The sequence below is a fragment of the Hippopotamus amphibius genome, chromosome 2 (assembly GCF_030028045.1).
Source record: "Hippopotamus amphibius kiboko isolate mHipAmp2 chromosome 2, mHipAmp2.hap2, whole genome shotgun sequence".
NCBI lineage: Eukaryota > Metazoa > Chordata > Mammalia > Artiodactyla > Hippopotamidae > Hippopotamus > Hippopotamus amphibius.
In genome coordinates, this window is record NC_080187.1 from 218,381,074 (window position 1) to 218,397,605 (window position 16,532).

General features: G+C 43.0%; 1 protein-coding gene across 1 annotated transcript in view; it reads right to left on the reverse strand.

The window, feature by feature from the left end:
• Nucleotides 1-16,532, reverse strand: part of LOC130846163 (OTU domain-containing protein 7A-like) — a 351,994-nt gene that overhangs the window by 22,220 nt on the left and 313,242 nt on the right. Inside the window, exon 10 of the mRNA XM_057724220.1 lies at nucleotides 1,037-1,164. Coding sequence (XP_057580203.1) covers nucleotides 1,037-1,164 — 128 coding nt within the window. The remainder of the gene's footprint in view (nucleotides 1-1,036; nucleotides 1,165-16,532) is intronic.

The window sequence follows — 16,532 nt, forward strand, 5'->3', positions numbered from 1 at the left end:
GCTCTTCACCCAGGGAGCCGCAGACCCCAGCAGCCTATGTCGCTGGGGGTGACAAGTGTACCCTCAGCTCCCTGCCCTCTGTGGAAACCACACCCATGAGAGGCAGGGCACTTGCTCTGGGGTGACCTTCCTGGTCTACCCCTCATCCTGGCCCTTCCTCCATCTCTCCTCTTCAGAGAGCATGGTGCCCTGTGCGCTCCAGCAGAAAGGCTGGAGGGAGGACATGCCTGGAGCCCTCCCTGCCTGGGCTGACCCTGCTTCCTACAAGGCCTCAGCCAAGGGTGGGGGCACATTGTGTGGCTTCTCTGGGCTTCAGGCTTCGCAACTGTAAAGCAGGAGGCTTTACAGTGTCTATCCTGGGAAACAGTGGCCTGGCCGAGGGAGAGGGTGCATGTGACGGGCCGTGCAGTGGGTACTGGCCCTCCATCCCTTTCTCCTTCTCCCCCAGCCCTGGTCCCATCACAGCCTTGCGGGTGACTTTGCACTTTGTGCCTTTCTTGTTTCTTCTTTAACACATGCAGAGAGGCAGGAGGGGACTGGAGTGGCCAAGTGGCCCTGGGATGCAGCTGGCACTTCTGGAGGGTATGGGCACCAGGTGGGGCTGGGGGCCTCTCAAGGTTCATCCCCGCCCCTATTCAGCCAGATTTCTCCTGTCGTCGATACATAGAGTGGATGGATGGCCAAGAGTAACCCCTTCTGGGAACTTCCTGGCAGTTCAGCAGTTAGGATTCTGTGTTTTCACTGCCAAGGGGCCCAGATTCAATCCCTGGTGGGGGAACTAAGATCCCACAAGCTGCGTGATGTGGCAAAAAAAAAAAAAAAAAAGGATAGAAAAGAGTAATCCCTCCCACATGGGGAGGAAAAAGAAATATGTGGAGTCGAGGAGAAATGAGAAATAATATCTTTGTCCAGGCAGAGTAAGGCTCTGTCCTTCTGGAGGCTTAGTCCTTATGTTCGACTGTCTTTTCCTTACTTGGGATGTTATGCTTTCTGGGTGACGAGCAAAATACATCTGTTTCATTATGTGTAAACTTACCTTCCCCACCTGAGTCCCTCAGCATCGTATCTGCTACAACGACAATGGGCCTCCTTAATATGTGGGCGAGGACGAAAACGTGGAACTCCTCCAGACTCTCGTACACGGGGTCCTCGGCGTTGTCCACGCTGGGGGACACAGCGAAGCAAGCCTGTCACTGGACCGAGTCGGGACAGGGGGTGGAGGACAGAACACCTCCCTGCGGCCCCTCCCTGCATGGACCCTGGATGTGGCGGTCATCTGAGGCTACCTCCCTCCATGCCATCTGACGCTGGCAAGCACATCAGACCCAGCTCTCCACCCCCACCCGGGGTTGGGTGGTCTCAGGAGAGAAGCCGAGAGAGAGAACCTGGCAGTGTGGGTCGCCAGTGCCCTTTAAGAAGCAGTCTCCCTGGTGGCAGAGACAGCCTGCCCAGAGCCTGTGATGACATGGGGGCTGATTCTCTGGGGGTTTAACAAGGATGCAGTGGGGGCAAAGGGGATGGAGGCTCCCCATCGAGCTCACGTCCACATGCAGCAGTTTGCGCTGAAGCGCTACCCACAGCGGGGCAGGTATACCTGGACACGTCTGATGGGCTGGGGGGCCCACTGCTACCAAGGTCTGCGAGCCTTTCTAGGGGATATCCCGACTGAAGAGGGTGCTGAGAAGGCTGCCTTAAGTAGCAGTGGAAAGAGTGACAGAATGCCCAACCCAGGCCACTCGGACCCTTCCCAGCCCGTCCCCTGGCTCTTGTCCAAGGCTCGGGGAAAGAGTGGGCTCCAAAAACTGCATCACTCGGGACTCGAGGACATAGGCAGAGGGCTGTAGCCTTGATGTCTCTCAACAACCAGGCTGCTGCAAAGGGAAGAAGCATGGAGAGGGGAGAGCCAGTGGCCTCAGCTTGATGGGGCCTCTTGGGCACTCAAATGGGGGGGGAGGGTTGCCCAAAATTAACTGAAGGTGGTCTCTGAGGAGAGAAGCAGGTTAGGAGAGGGGGCCAGAGTTAGCAAGTGTGGCCCTACTTGAGAATTCCGGGGTGGGGTGGCCTGGGAAAGAGCTCTACGTACACAGCCTGCAGCCAACTGCTTGAATGGCTTCTAGAACAAAGGCTCTGAATCCTCAGGGATGCCTCATAATCACCTGGGGAGTTTTGTTGTTATTTCCTCTTTAGTTTTTCTCTTGTTCTTTTTTTGTGACTCAATATATGCAGATGCAGAGAATGGACTGGAGGACACGGGGTTAGGGGGGCGGGGGGCGAAGGGGAAGATGGGACCAAGTGAGAAAGTAGCATAGACATATATATACTACCAACTGTAAAATAGATAGCTAGTGGGAAGTTGCTGTATAACAAAGGGAGATCAACTCCATGATGGGTGATGCCTTAGAGGGCTGGGACGCGGAGGGTGGGGGGGAGTTGCGGGAGGGAGGGGATATGGGGATATGTGTATAAATACAGCTGATTCACTTTGGTGTACCTCAAAAACTGGTACAAGAATGTAAAGCAACTGTATTCCAATAAAGAGCTTAAAAAAACCTAAATAAAAATAATATTAATTAAAAAAAACACACCTCATTTTAATACTTAAAAAATATTGGCAGCACCCAAAAGCTCACAAAAAAATTGCAGAGTATAAACATTTTTTCTTCTTATGAACCATCTGAAAGTAAATTGCCAGCCTGAAATCCCATCACCCTGGTAGAGCTTCATGTGTGTTTCCTGTGAACTGGGTTATGTTCTTGTGGATATGTTCTCCTACGTAACCATCAGAAGCGGGAATTTGTCTAATCACTAATGCACCGGTGATGCATCTGATCACCGTGAACGACCCTGGTCACCATGCTGTGTGCCAGCTGCTCCAGTGATGCCTTTTGAGTAACAGGCCAGTTCTGGATGGCAGACTGCATTCAGCTGTGGTGTCTCTTTAGCTGCTCTCAGTCTGGAACATTCCTCAGGGTACTTGCTGTTCAGGACCTGGGCTGTTTTGAAGACCACAGGTCTGATATTATGTAGACTGTCCATGGTCTGGGTTTGTGTTTCCTCACAATCAGAGCAGATTGGGTTACACTGCATCCTTCTCGTGGCGTCCAGTTGGGTGGCCTGGTGTTGACTGGATCTCTCTCAGAGCCATTGGCCAGGGTACCCCCTGCAGAGCTGCTCACATCCCTTCTGTAATTAATAAGCATTTTATGGGGAGGGACTTGGAATCTACAGACATATTCCACTCCTCACCAAACTTTGATACATTTATTGATATCATTCTGGATTCCAGGCTTCTATTTGAGTCAATGGGTTATAATCCATCAGTGTGATTATTCTGATGCTCAGATACCTGCCCTGGTCAGTGGGGCTTGTTCAAGCAGAATCTGTGTCTGTGTGACAGCCCCTGTCATTTTTTGGGCACATCCTTACTTTCTGGCACAAGAAGATGGTCCAGGTAGTGAACTAGAAATGCCACCTGCCATATCAGTAAACAAAGGATGTTGCAGCCATCAGCCGCTACAGCTGCCCTGATGGTGAGCCTGAGGGAGCTCAGGATGGAAGCAGGAATCCCGCCCCCCCACCGAAAAGTACTAAATTCCTTAACTTGGGATGTCTGGTTTTCTTTAATTTAGATAATCTTTTAATGTTCTGACCACCTGGTCTTTGTTATAAAAATGCCTATATATCCTTGGTTCCCCACTTTGCCTCTTTGGAGCAGTCCTTCAGAGCTATCTGAGTCTGTGTCCCAGGCTTAAGTCCTCAGTTTTGTCCATCAAATAAAACATAACTCTCAAATTTTAGGTTGTGCATTTTTTTTTTTCAGTCAACAAGATTCATCTTGTATATCTTCTGCCTCAGTCCTGAATTCAGCCATTTCTCCTGTTTTGTTTTTTTTTTTTTGTTTTAATAGTGGATAATGCTGTTTAGAAGCCAAAATATGATTATTGCTAATGTCATTGTTCCTAGACTCAGTAAATAGAGCTGGGGGACATATATGTGCATGTGTGTATACCCACACGTGTATACAGACACTTTCATCTGTTATCTATCTGTCCATCCATCTATTATCCATCCATCTATTATCTATCTATCTAATCCATCCATCCGTTATCTATCTGTCTACCTACCTATTATCTATCTATCTATCTATCTAATCTATCTATCATCTATCTATCTATCATCTATCTATCTATGTATCTGAAACTTTGAGTCCCCCAATACTCGTAATTCCAATCTAACACCCCAGAGTTCATTCTACTTGTAACTCCTTTCTTCAACAGTGAGAAAACTGGTTTCCAGCAATCTTACGCTATTTCCTTACTTGACCCTTGTATGTAAACAATCCCTCACCAATGCTGTGGCCCTTTGCCTGAGCTGTCCCCTTCACTCTGTCTGGCTCTGACATCCTGGCCTTGGTCCTCTACGTCCTGCCACCCCCCACCCTGCCCACTGTAGATGTCCACCTTGCTTTGATGAACCTTATGGATTTAGGACTGAACTTTTCAGGGAGGGAAGGGAAGTGGAAGAGGAGTATGTTAAACACACACGCACACACGCACACACACGCACACGCACACACACGCCGAGTCTAATACAGTGCTCTCAGATGTGCATTTCCAAACATCCCAGGTGGTTATCCTGTCCAGCCACAGCTCAGTGGGTGTGTGAGGTCAAGGACTCTGAGAAGGTGCTCACTCACCCCTGTCACACAGCAAGTGCTCACAGGCAGGTGGGTGGCTGAATGAGACAAGAAGCAGCATGGAGAGGACAGAACACAGACTTACAGCCTGTGTACTTGAGAGAAAAATACCTGACCGGCTATACAGAGGGGGCCCCACAGCAACCACGGTGCAAAGGCTGACGATTAGGTACCATTGTACTGGCATGGCTTTCATCTCATAAAATTCAAAGCAGCGGCATTGTACTTCAAACTGAAAAATCAGCAAGTATTTATTGAGTACTTGCTACAAGCTGGCACTGTGAAAGGCACTGCAGAGGCCTCCAGATAACATCTATCCATCCAGCTATCTCTTTATCCCCCCATCCACTCATCCACCCATCATCCATCTGTTCACCTGTCCATCCATCCATCCAATTATCCAATTGTCTATCCATTCATCCATCCATCCATCCATCCATCCACCCATATATCCAATCATCCATTTGTCCATCAATTCACCTATCTACCCATCCACCCACCCATTTGTCCATCCATCCATCCATGCATATATTCATCCACCCATGAATGCATGCATCCATCCTTCTGTTCATCAATCTGTCCACTCACCTTTTGTCCATCCATCCATATATCCACCCATTCACCCGCCCGCCTATTTGTCGGTCCATCCATCCCAGATCAGTGCTAGGGCTGGGGCATACAGCTGCACCACATATATCTGGAGGCCTCATATGTGGCCTGGACACAGGCAGCAGTGATGGGGATATGGGCCCAACTGGGAGTGGGTTATGGAGACGAACCTGGAGAAGAGTGACCTTTTCACTCCTGTTTTGGTGTTGAACACGAGAGCCAAAAGTCAACTGTGACTCTGCTCAGCGGCCCAGGAGGTGGCAGAGAGGGTCCCAGCTCCACCCTGGGCACAGCTGGAGAATCCCAATGTCCTTCCCTAATTACTCCAGCTCCTTGCTCCCAGGGTGCAGGCAGCAAGTTTGAACTGGGGGTGGGTCCTGGTTCTGTGCTCTCCCTTCAAAACCACGGCCATGCCCTTGTGCTTCCGGAGCCTCAGAGACTATTCCCATTTATTAAATGCAGGCTGGGAACACTGGCTAGACAACTCCTCAGGCTCCTCTGAGGGACAAATGGGCTCATGTCTGGGATGAGACTTTGGAACAGTGACCTGCACGTGTGAGTTACTGTGACCAAGCCCATTGGTAGAAATCAGCCCCAGCAAAACCAGTCCTGAATATTCATGTCCACTTCTCACCCTAAGGCTTTACATCATCTTCCTGTGAGTTTACTGAGAAAATGCTAGACACAGGATTGTAAATCGGATCTTGCCTCTGGGAAAAGACACTTAAAATCCCTAAAATACTTAGTGATTGCTGTTGACTGTTACGAAGACTAACATGCAAAGTAACTGCTTCATCATCACATCTGGGTGTGTCTGAGTGCTTCCTCACATGCTCTAGGCCACAACCCACGTGTTCCCTCTTCAGTGTGTACCTGGGGAGGGGGAATCAGGAGTATAGGGACACTCCACCCACCCAGTGAAAATACCCCAAGGAAGATAGTGGTAACCTGGGCAGAGGCTGGTGCCCCTCCTGGTGGGACCAAGAAGCAAGAGTGGCGGAGTGAGGTCCAGATGGCATGGAAGTCAGTGGCAGGAATGAAAAGGCACAGTGCACATTTGGGGGTGTCCTGGCTTAAGTGGCAGCCACAGCCTTAGAGGCCACTCCAGCAAGAGCCCATGTCATGGATCAGGAAGCTGGTCTGGGCAGCTGATGGGGTCTTGACCAAGGGCAGTCACCCAGCCACACAGAGAGGCAGCTTGGGTGCAGGCCCCCCAGAACATTTCCCTGTCCCCCTCTCCAAGGTGGGGTGACCACACCTCCTGTTTAGCTCAGGAGAGTCCTGCTTTATGGGTGGCGAATGGCTGGTGGCCACTCTCCCTCCCCAAAATGTACCAATTTGGATGATAAATTGTATAGTCACCCAGTCCATGGTGATTATCTATAGTGACATAGTTATCAGTTTCTGGTATACCCTCCCATCCAAAATATAAACATACACGAATGGACCTAGAGATCATCATCCTAAGTGAAGTATGTCAGACAGAGAAAGACAAATATGTGATATCACTTATGTGTGGTATCTAAAAAAATGATACAAATGAACTTATTTACAAAACTGAAACAGACCCACAGACACAGAAAACAAACTTATGGTTACCAAAGGGGGACGTGGGGGAGGGATAAATCAGGAGTTTAGAATTAGCACATACACACCACTGTATATAAAATCAATAAACAACAAGGAGCTACTGTATAGTACAGGGAATTATACTCAATATCTTTTAATAACCTATAATGGAAAAGAATCTGAAAAAGAATATACATATATATATATGTATATATACATATACACATACACACACAACTGAATCAGTTTGCTGTAGACCTGAAATTAACACAACCTTGTAAATCAACTATATTTCAATAGAAATTAAAAAACCATAAGCATATATGTGTCTGTGTGTGTGTGCATATACACACATACATGTGAAGATGAACGTATGTGCATATTTAGGTTCTATACACATTCCCTCCCCCTCCTCCAAATGAAAGGCAGGGCACTACACGGGCTATTCTGACCCCTGCTTTTCCTCTTAACAGTACATCCCAGAGAGGCCTCCAGCAGAGTATGTGGGTCTCCTCCCCTCTCACAGCTGCACAGCACTCACTATGCATATGTCAATGAAAGTGTTGCCCGCTGTATCAGTAAACAGAGGATGTTGCAGCCACCCAGCCATCACATTATAGCTGCCTGGATGGTGAGCCCTGAGGGAACTCAGGATGGAAACAGGACACCCACCATCAAACCATCAGACACTGCAGCACCCCTGATGGTGCACCCTGAGAAGACTCAGGCTGAGAGAACACAGGATACTGGCCCCAGATAGCTGAGATGCATACCAAAGGAATGATTTTGGTGAGCCCAGACTCCTGCATCTTCCCACACATAGAAAAGCACTAAATTCCTTAACTTGAGATGTCTGGTTTTCCTTAATTAACAGCAATCTTTTGATGTTCTGACTATCTGGTCTTTGCTGCAAAAACTTCCATGTGGCTCCTCCCTTACCTCTTCGGAGCAGTCCCTTAGAGCTATCTGAGAGCCTGCCTCCTGGGCTTAAGTCCTCAGTGTCGTCCGCTTGATAAAACATAATTCTCAACTTTTAGGTTGTGCATTACTTTCAGTAGACCCATCCGTGCCACTGGCAGCATTTCTGCCAGTGGTGGGACTTGACCCCTTCTCCCAGGCAGGGTTTGGAGCCATGACGACATCTTTGATGAGCTGGCACATAGATGCAGAGGGGGATGGAGAGTCAGCCTGAGGGGCTCCGGCCAGCTGGTGCCCTGCTGTGGGCCTTTGTATCCAGTCAAAGATCTCCTAAGGCACAGTGCAGGCTGCCGGGGCCTTGCTAAGAGCTATGGCCTGGGGATCCAGGATGCAAGGATGGTGGTACCCCTGGTACTCTGCGGGGACTAAGAAGGTCTCGGGCTCTGACAAGAGCTTCTCAACAGTGGTCAGGGTGGCCTGGGGGTGAGGACTCTTCTCACTGCCTAACATGAATAAGCTGGGGTCATGTGTGACAAATATTTATTTTCTGCTACGGGTGTAGCACTGTTGCTAGGGGTGTGTGTGTGTGTGTGTGTGTGTGTGTGTGTGTGTGTACACGCGCACAAGTATGCAGGGCTAAGTGGTAGAGACAGACAATTAGCAGACGACCGAACAAGAAACTATCAGGTGTTGATAAGCAGAGTGGTAAGTGCGGGCTTCTTTAAACAGGAAGGCCAGGCTCCCGACAGGTGAAGAGCTGCCTTCAATCATATTTTCAATTAGCAATGTCTTCAAAAATTTGACCTGGGTTCCACATTTGCAAATGTGAGAACGCGACAGGAGAACAAACCTTCTTTCTGCTTGGGTCACTGGTGGAAGTCACAGAGCCTTGAGGAATATCTGTAAGAAAGCCTCCTTTCCCACAAGGGGCCAAGCCCTGACCCTGGAGCTCCAGCCTGCGGGGTGGGCACCTCCCAGCAGTGGCATGCCGCTCACCTTCCCTTAAGAGACTGACCTAAGTTCATATCTCTGAGACTGTACATCAGGAAACCATTTAGGATTCTAGTTATTTCTGAAAAAGTCCAATAAAAAAGAAAGGCAGCCAGCATTGTATGAAATTATGTAGACGTAGCAATGGAATTATGGAAAGTCAGTCACACAATGAGCAGCGCACAAGAAAAATGGGGACCTGGCGTGTCAGTTGCTCTGTGGGGGCTGCCCAAGAGTCCTCCAAACGGCCTCCCTCTCTGTTTCTTTTTTTCTTTGTTCTAATAGCCTCACGGCCTCCATAACCTGTCTCATCCAATGGAGAGCTAGTAAGCTTTTCTTTTAAAAAAAGTTAAAGAGCAAACTTGATTATTTTCATCACAAATCTTAGGATAAGTTCTTGATTCTCCCTCTTCATGCCCGTCTTGCATTTGATAAGCGCAAGGGTTTATGTTTGTGGGTCAGTTCCAAGTTCAGATCCTGGCTCTGTCTCTTCTGGGCTGTGGGATGCGGGGAACGGATTTAATTTTCTGAATCTCAGGTTTTTGTCGCTGGTGATGATACTGACAGCTTTGCAGCCCTGCTTGATGCAGAACATAATGTAACATGTGTGCTCGGTAGACGACACGGCTCTAATTCCTGCTTGAATATGCTGTCCTTCCCCATCTCTAGGGAATCCTGATCCTATAAGAAGGCCAGCCATCCCTGCTCCAGCCCCCAGTCAAAGGCTGTGCGGGAAAACGGTGTGAGCACTCGTCCCACGAGGGGTGGCCTTTGCTCCCTGCCTCCTAATGGCTCAGGTCTGGGCACTGGCGTCACGGGCCCCAGGTGGAATGCCTCCCCTGGGGGTGTGTGGAGGCAAGTGCTCAGCTCCATGCCTGCTAGTCCTAGATCTGGCTTTGTAGGTACAAACAGCCCCATTTGGCCAGCACTGAGCTAGGGTTTAGAAAAGAATCAAAAAGAAGCCTTGGGTTGGCTGTACCAACAGGATACTGCAGTCTGAAGGGAAGACCACATAAAATATACACGAGCCCTTGCATGAGCAGGGGTGCAGGACAGGGCTACGTGCACAGCAGTGCATTCTGGCTGGAGGACAGAAAAGGCACTCCCAGGGAACCAAAAAGTACCTGGAAGATTATAAAAAGAGGGATTCAGAAAACAATCCTATAAGGTTATTTATGAACTCTTGGAGTCCCCTGTCCTAATCAGTACACCAAAGTCTCTGAGGACTTACTAGATAGACCCCTGCCCAGGTCACAGACTGCATAATGTGAAGCTTAGCCAAATAGGACAGCAAAGGCTTTGAAAACCACAGCTCAGAAAAGGCAGGTTGAAATTTACAGTATGAACCTACCTGATAAAATTAAAAAGTCAACATTTTTCATAGATAAGAAACAAGACTCAGAGTCTCATAAGATTCAAAATGTCCAGAATGCAATCCAAACAAACTTGACATATGAAGAACCACAAAAACTGCAATGAGCAAGGAAGAGAACAATTAAAATACACCAACTCTGAGTTGGTAGATATCTGAACTATCTGACAAAGATTTTAAAGAAGTTATTATGAAAATGCTCCAATAAATGATAATGATTTTAGAACCTAAATATGTAATAATTGGAAGAAAAAATTCACTGAGTGGACTCAATAGCAGATTGGAAATGAGAGAGAAAGAGTCAGTAAATCTGAAGATGGATCAACAGATGACCCAATCTGAAGAAGAAGAAAAGATTTTCTAAGTGAGAATTTCAGTGACATGTCAGACAATGCCAAATGTGTAATACTTGTGTCACCAGAGTCTCGGAAGGGGAAAGAGTATAGAGCCCCTAAAGAGAAAAAAAATATTTAAAGAAATAATGACTGAAAGCTTCCTAAGCTGGGCAAAGATACAATCCTATGGATTTAAGAAGCTCAGAGAACTAAAGAGGATAAACCTAAAGAAACCCATGGCCAGACACAACAAAATTGAAATGTTGAAACCTAAGGACAGAGGAAAAGTGTTGAAAGCAGCCAGGTAAAAGTGACACATTAGACAGGGGAACAATAATTTGAATGACTGTAGATTTCTCATCAGGAACCACTGCAAACCAGAAGATGAGGGGCGGGGGGACAAGATTTTTAAAGTGCTGCAAGAAAAGGATGTTAAACTAGAATTCTATACCCAGTAAAAATATCCTCCAGGTACAAAGGTGAAATAAACATATTCTCAGATGAAGAAAAAGTAAGGGGATTCACAAGCACCAAATCTCCCTAAAAGAATTAAAGGAAAATGTTCAGATTGAAAGAAAATGTTATCAGAAGAAATGCTGGAACATCAGAAATGAAGGAAGATCAACAGAAACAGCCATGATCAGCATACATATAACAGACTATCCTTTTCCTTTTCAGTTCTTTAGTATATATTTGAAAATTCACATTAAAATTATCATATTGGCTGGTGGGGTATTTAAAGTATGTAGATGCAATACATAAGAAAATTATAACATAAAGGAGAGGACAAGGAACTTATATGGTGGCAAGGATTTTGAATTTCACTTGAATTCCAAAAGGGATTGCTTAAAATGTATATATTGTAATTACTAGAGCCAACACTTAAAAATTACATGAAGAGATGTCAAAGTCACAAAAGTTAAATTAAAATAGAATCTTAAAAAATTCAAATAACTGAAACAAGGAAAGGGGAACAGAGGAACAAAAAAAGACACAGGGGAAAGAGAAAACAAATAATAAAATGAAAGACCTAAATTCAATAATGTCAATAATTACATTAAATATAGATTGTCTAAATTCAGCAGTTAAAAGACAGAAGTTGTTAGAATTGATAAAAACTATTTGCTGTGTTGAGGAAAGTCACTTCAAATATAATGATATAGGTAGGTTAAAGGTAAAAGGATGGAAAATTACAGATCATGATAATTTTAATTAAGAGAAAACTAGAGAGGCTTTATCAATATCAGGCAAAGTAGATTTCAGAGCAAAGAAAATTATCCCAGATAAAGAGAAATGTTACATAATGAGAAAAGAATAAATTCAGTAAGAAGATAGAACAGTCCTAAATGAATGTGGATTTAACCATAAGACTTCAAAATACTTAGAAGGAAAAACTGACAAAATTGAAAGGAGAAACAGAAACAGCCACAAGTATAATTGGGGGGTTCTAAACTTCTCTCTCAGTAATTAAAAGAACAAGTAGAGAGAAAATCAGCAAGGGTATAGAAAATTTGAAGAGAAAAACAAATATCGTATATTAATGCACATATGTGGAATCTCGAAAAATGGTATAGATGATCTTATTTGCAAAACAGGAATAGAGACACAGACATAGAGAACAAACGTATGGACACCAAGAGGGGAAAGAGGAGTGGAATGAATTGGGAGATTGGGATTGATATATATACACTATTGGTACTATGTATAAAATAGATAACTAATGAGAACCTACTGTATAGCTCAGGGAATTCTACTCAGTGCTCTGTGGTGACCTAAATGGGAAGGAAATGCAAAAATGAGGGGATGTATGTATATGTATAGCTGATTCACTTTGCTGTACAGTAGAAACTAACGCAACATTGTGAAGCAACTATACTCCAATAAAAATTAATTAAAAAAAAAGAAAATTTGAACAAAACCATCAATCAATTGGATCTGACATCAACAGAACACTCTCTCCAACAAGTATAGAAAACACATCTTTTTAAAATGCACACGGAATATTCACAAAGATAGACAATGCGTTCCCTCCTTAACAAAACTAAACACATTTCAAATAATTTAAATCGTACCAATTATATTCTCAGACCATAATAATGCAATTAAACTGGAATTAGTAAAGAAAGACAACAAAAACATGTTACACAATGCACTTTTATATAATTCAGTGGTCAAAGAGAAAGTCTCAAGGGAAATTAGAAAATATTTTAAACAGAATGAAAATAAAAATGCAACATATCAAAATTTGTTGTACACAGCTAGGCAGTTCTTAGAGAAATTTACAGCCTCAAAATACGTGTATTACAAAAAAGAAAGATCTCAAATCAATAATCTAAGCTTTCACCTGAACAAGGTAGAAACATCAGTGCAAAACAAACCCAAAGCAAGCAGAAGGAGGGAAATTCTAAAGGTAAGAGCAGAAATCAATGAAATTAAAATTTAAAAACCAACAGGGATAATCAATTAAGCCAAAATTGATTCTTTTAAAAGATCAATAAAATTGATAGAAATTTAACAAGGCTGACCAAAAGAAAGGAGAAAGACACTAACTACTGAATCTGAAAAGAAAGTGAATATCACCAAAGTCCCCCCAAGATATTAATAAATTAAAAAAGGGAAAATTACAAACAATATTATGCACATAAATTCAACAACTTAGATGAAATGGAACAACTTCTCAAAAACAACAAGCTACCCAAACCTACTTATTTCTATTTTCTATAACTATTAAATAAATCAAATTATAATTAATAAACTTGTGAAAAGGAAATGTTTGGTTGCAGATGAATTCATAGGTTTGGTGAAGTCTACCAAACATTTAAAGAAGGAATATCACCAGCTCTATACAATTTCATCTAGAAAATAGAAAAGGAGGTAATAGTTTCCAACTTATCTTATGAGACTAGCATTACGCTGATACCAAAACTAGACAAAGACAGTAGTACATAAAAAGAAAACTACATTCCAATAACTTCCATGGCCACAGATGCAAAAATTCTCAACATGATATTGCCAAATTGAATGAAAAAAATAACAAAGTTCAATATACCAAGAGAAAGTGGAATTATTAATCCCCGGAATGCAAGGATTTCCTGCAATGGAATCCCTGGTTCGATATTCAAATATCATTCAATATAACCCACCATATTAATGGCCTAAAAAAGAAAAAAAAGTCCACATGATCATATTAATTGATGTATAAGTGTATTTAATAAAATTCAACATTCATTAATGATAGAAACTCTCAACAAAAGGAATAGAAGGAAACGTCCTCAACCTTATAAAAGATACCTACTAAAACCCTAAAACAAATATTATATTGATGAAAGACTAAGATTGGTAACCAGGGAACGGTGTCCTCTCTCACTATGTCTACTCAACATTGTCCTAGAAATCTTAGTTAGTGCAGTAAGTCAAGGAAAAGAAACAACAGGCACAGAGATTGGAAAGAAAGAAAGAAATCTATCCCTACTCACAGATGACATGAATGTCTGTGTAGAAAATCCCAAGGAATCTACAAAAAACTTCTTAGAACTGATGAGTTTAGTAACATAGAATACAAAGTCAACACAAACATCAATCACATTTCTATAATTAGCAATGAATAATTGCAGACCCAAATGAAAACACATACACAAGTGCATGTGCGCGCGTGCACACATACACACAACCATTTACAACAGCTCCAAATGAAATATTCAGGTATAAATCTAATAAAACATGTATAGAACTTATATGCTGAAAATTATAAAATGCTAATGAAACAAATCAAAGAAGAGCAAAATAAATGAAGAGACATACTGTGTTTCCGTAATACATGGAAAAAGATGTGTACGTAAACTCAACATTTTAAAGATTTCAACCTTCCCCAAATTCATGTACAGATTTAATGCAATACCAATAAAAATCCTAGCAGGATATTTTTTTCAGATATAGATAAACTGGTTCTACAAATTTGCTTGGAAAGAAAAAAAATACCAGAAATATTGAAAAAGGAGAATAAAGTTGGAGGAATGAGATGCTATCCAATTTTAAGGCTTATTATAAAGTGACAGTATTCAAGAGGGTGATACTATCAAAAGGATTGACACATATTTCAGTGGAACATAACACAGAATCTCCTCCAAAAATCCACATAAATACTGTCTATTGGTTTTGACAAAGGTAAAAGCAATTCAATGATGGAAGAATAGTCTTATCAAGAAATGATATTGGAAAGTCAGACATTCATGTGCAAGTAAATGAAACCCTGATCTGTTCTCAATCACTATAGTTTTGTCTTTTGGATAATGTCATATAAATGACATCACACATACATTATATAACTTTTTGAGACTTGATCATTTCATGTAAGTTGTTGCATGTATCAATAGTTTGTTTTTAATTCATGAATAGTATTCCATAATATTGATGTACTCCAATTTGTTTATCAAGGGACATTTGAGTTGCTTCCAGTTTTTGGCAATTATGAATGGAACTGCTATAAACATTCTACACAGAACTTTGTGTGAATGTATGTTTTCATTTCTTTGGGGCAGATTTTCTCAACCTTGGCCCTAGGGAATTTTTGGACAATATAATTCTTTGTTTTGGGGGGTTGTCCTGTGCATTTTAGAAGGCCTAGCAGCATTCCTGGCTTCTACCCATTATATTCTAGCAGTATACAGCCCATCCTCCAGTTGTGACAACCAAAATATCTCTAGATCTTACCAAATGTCCCAGGGGGGCAAAATCATCCCTGGTTAAGCACCACTGCTCTACGGTAAGTACTTAGGAGTAGCACTGCTGGGTCATATGGCAAATGTATTTTTAAATTTACAAGAATCTGTCAAACTGTATTGCACAGTGGTCGTATCATTTTTACATCACCAACAATGTGATGTAAAATTTGCGTTGTGTTCTCACCAGCACCTGGTATTGCCAGTATGTTTTCTTTTCAACCTTACAGATATGCAGTGGTTTTAATTTTCATTTCCCTAACGGGGTTTACATTGTATTCTTTAAACTGAGAGGGTCCTGGTTTACTCCCTACCTCCCAGGAGTACAGTGGTTGTTGAAAATTGCTTGGTAATTTAAAATAATTTAAAATAATTCATCTCATTAATTCCTCATGGAACTAATGCTTACAAAGGTTTTCAACATTTGGCAGAGGAGGAAAGGGAGACTCAGGGAGGCTGAGTTGGAAAACGCCTTTCTGTACGTTCACAGAGAAAGACAACTGATGGTAAAGGTCTAGGGTGTTGTTAATGAAGCCTGGGATCTGAAATGATACTCCCTTGAAACAAATCCTGGAATTGGACTAGAAAACAAGAGGCCTTATTCTGTCACCCACAGAGAAGAGCAAAAACCCAGTTCTCTACAATAACAGAGACAGAGGCTTCTGAGCGAAGGGAGAGGGGGAAAAGCAGGGACCAGGAGACTTGAGAGGCAGAATACCTGAATTTGAACTATGGCTCTTCCGCTCAGTAGATTACTCTGGACAAATCATTTTTATCCTGCATCCAAGTTTCCTCATATTTTATATGAGAATTATAACCTTTATCTCACAGGGTTACTGTGATGACAGAATGAGAGCGTGTGTGTGAAAATGCACAGCACACGGCAGGCAATTAATGCATGTTGAGTTAATGAATAAATCTTTTTCCAAGGCTGTAAAGATGAAGTAAGAAGTTGAATATATTTAGTCTTTGGATTTCTTATAATTGTTTCATTTCAAATTAGCCAACCTGGACTGAGTGTCAGGAAGCTGATAGTTTTCTGTCTGATTCATCTCCTTTGACGACATCATTCATTTCATGAATTTAAAGTTAGAATTTTATACACAGACAGACTATCCACCAAGGACTCAAAAAAGTCTATCTGCAGTGCACTCTTTCTTAAGACGCTATAAAGCTTCTCATAGTGTACGCTATGGGAAACTGCAGGGTTCTGGACTCAGACAGGTCTGGGCCCAGCAGTTACAAACTGGAGGTAAGTCATTTAATCTCTCTGAGCATCAGTTTTCCAATGTATAAAGGAAGATGATGCCTAATTTATAAAGTGG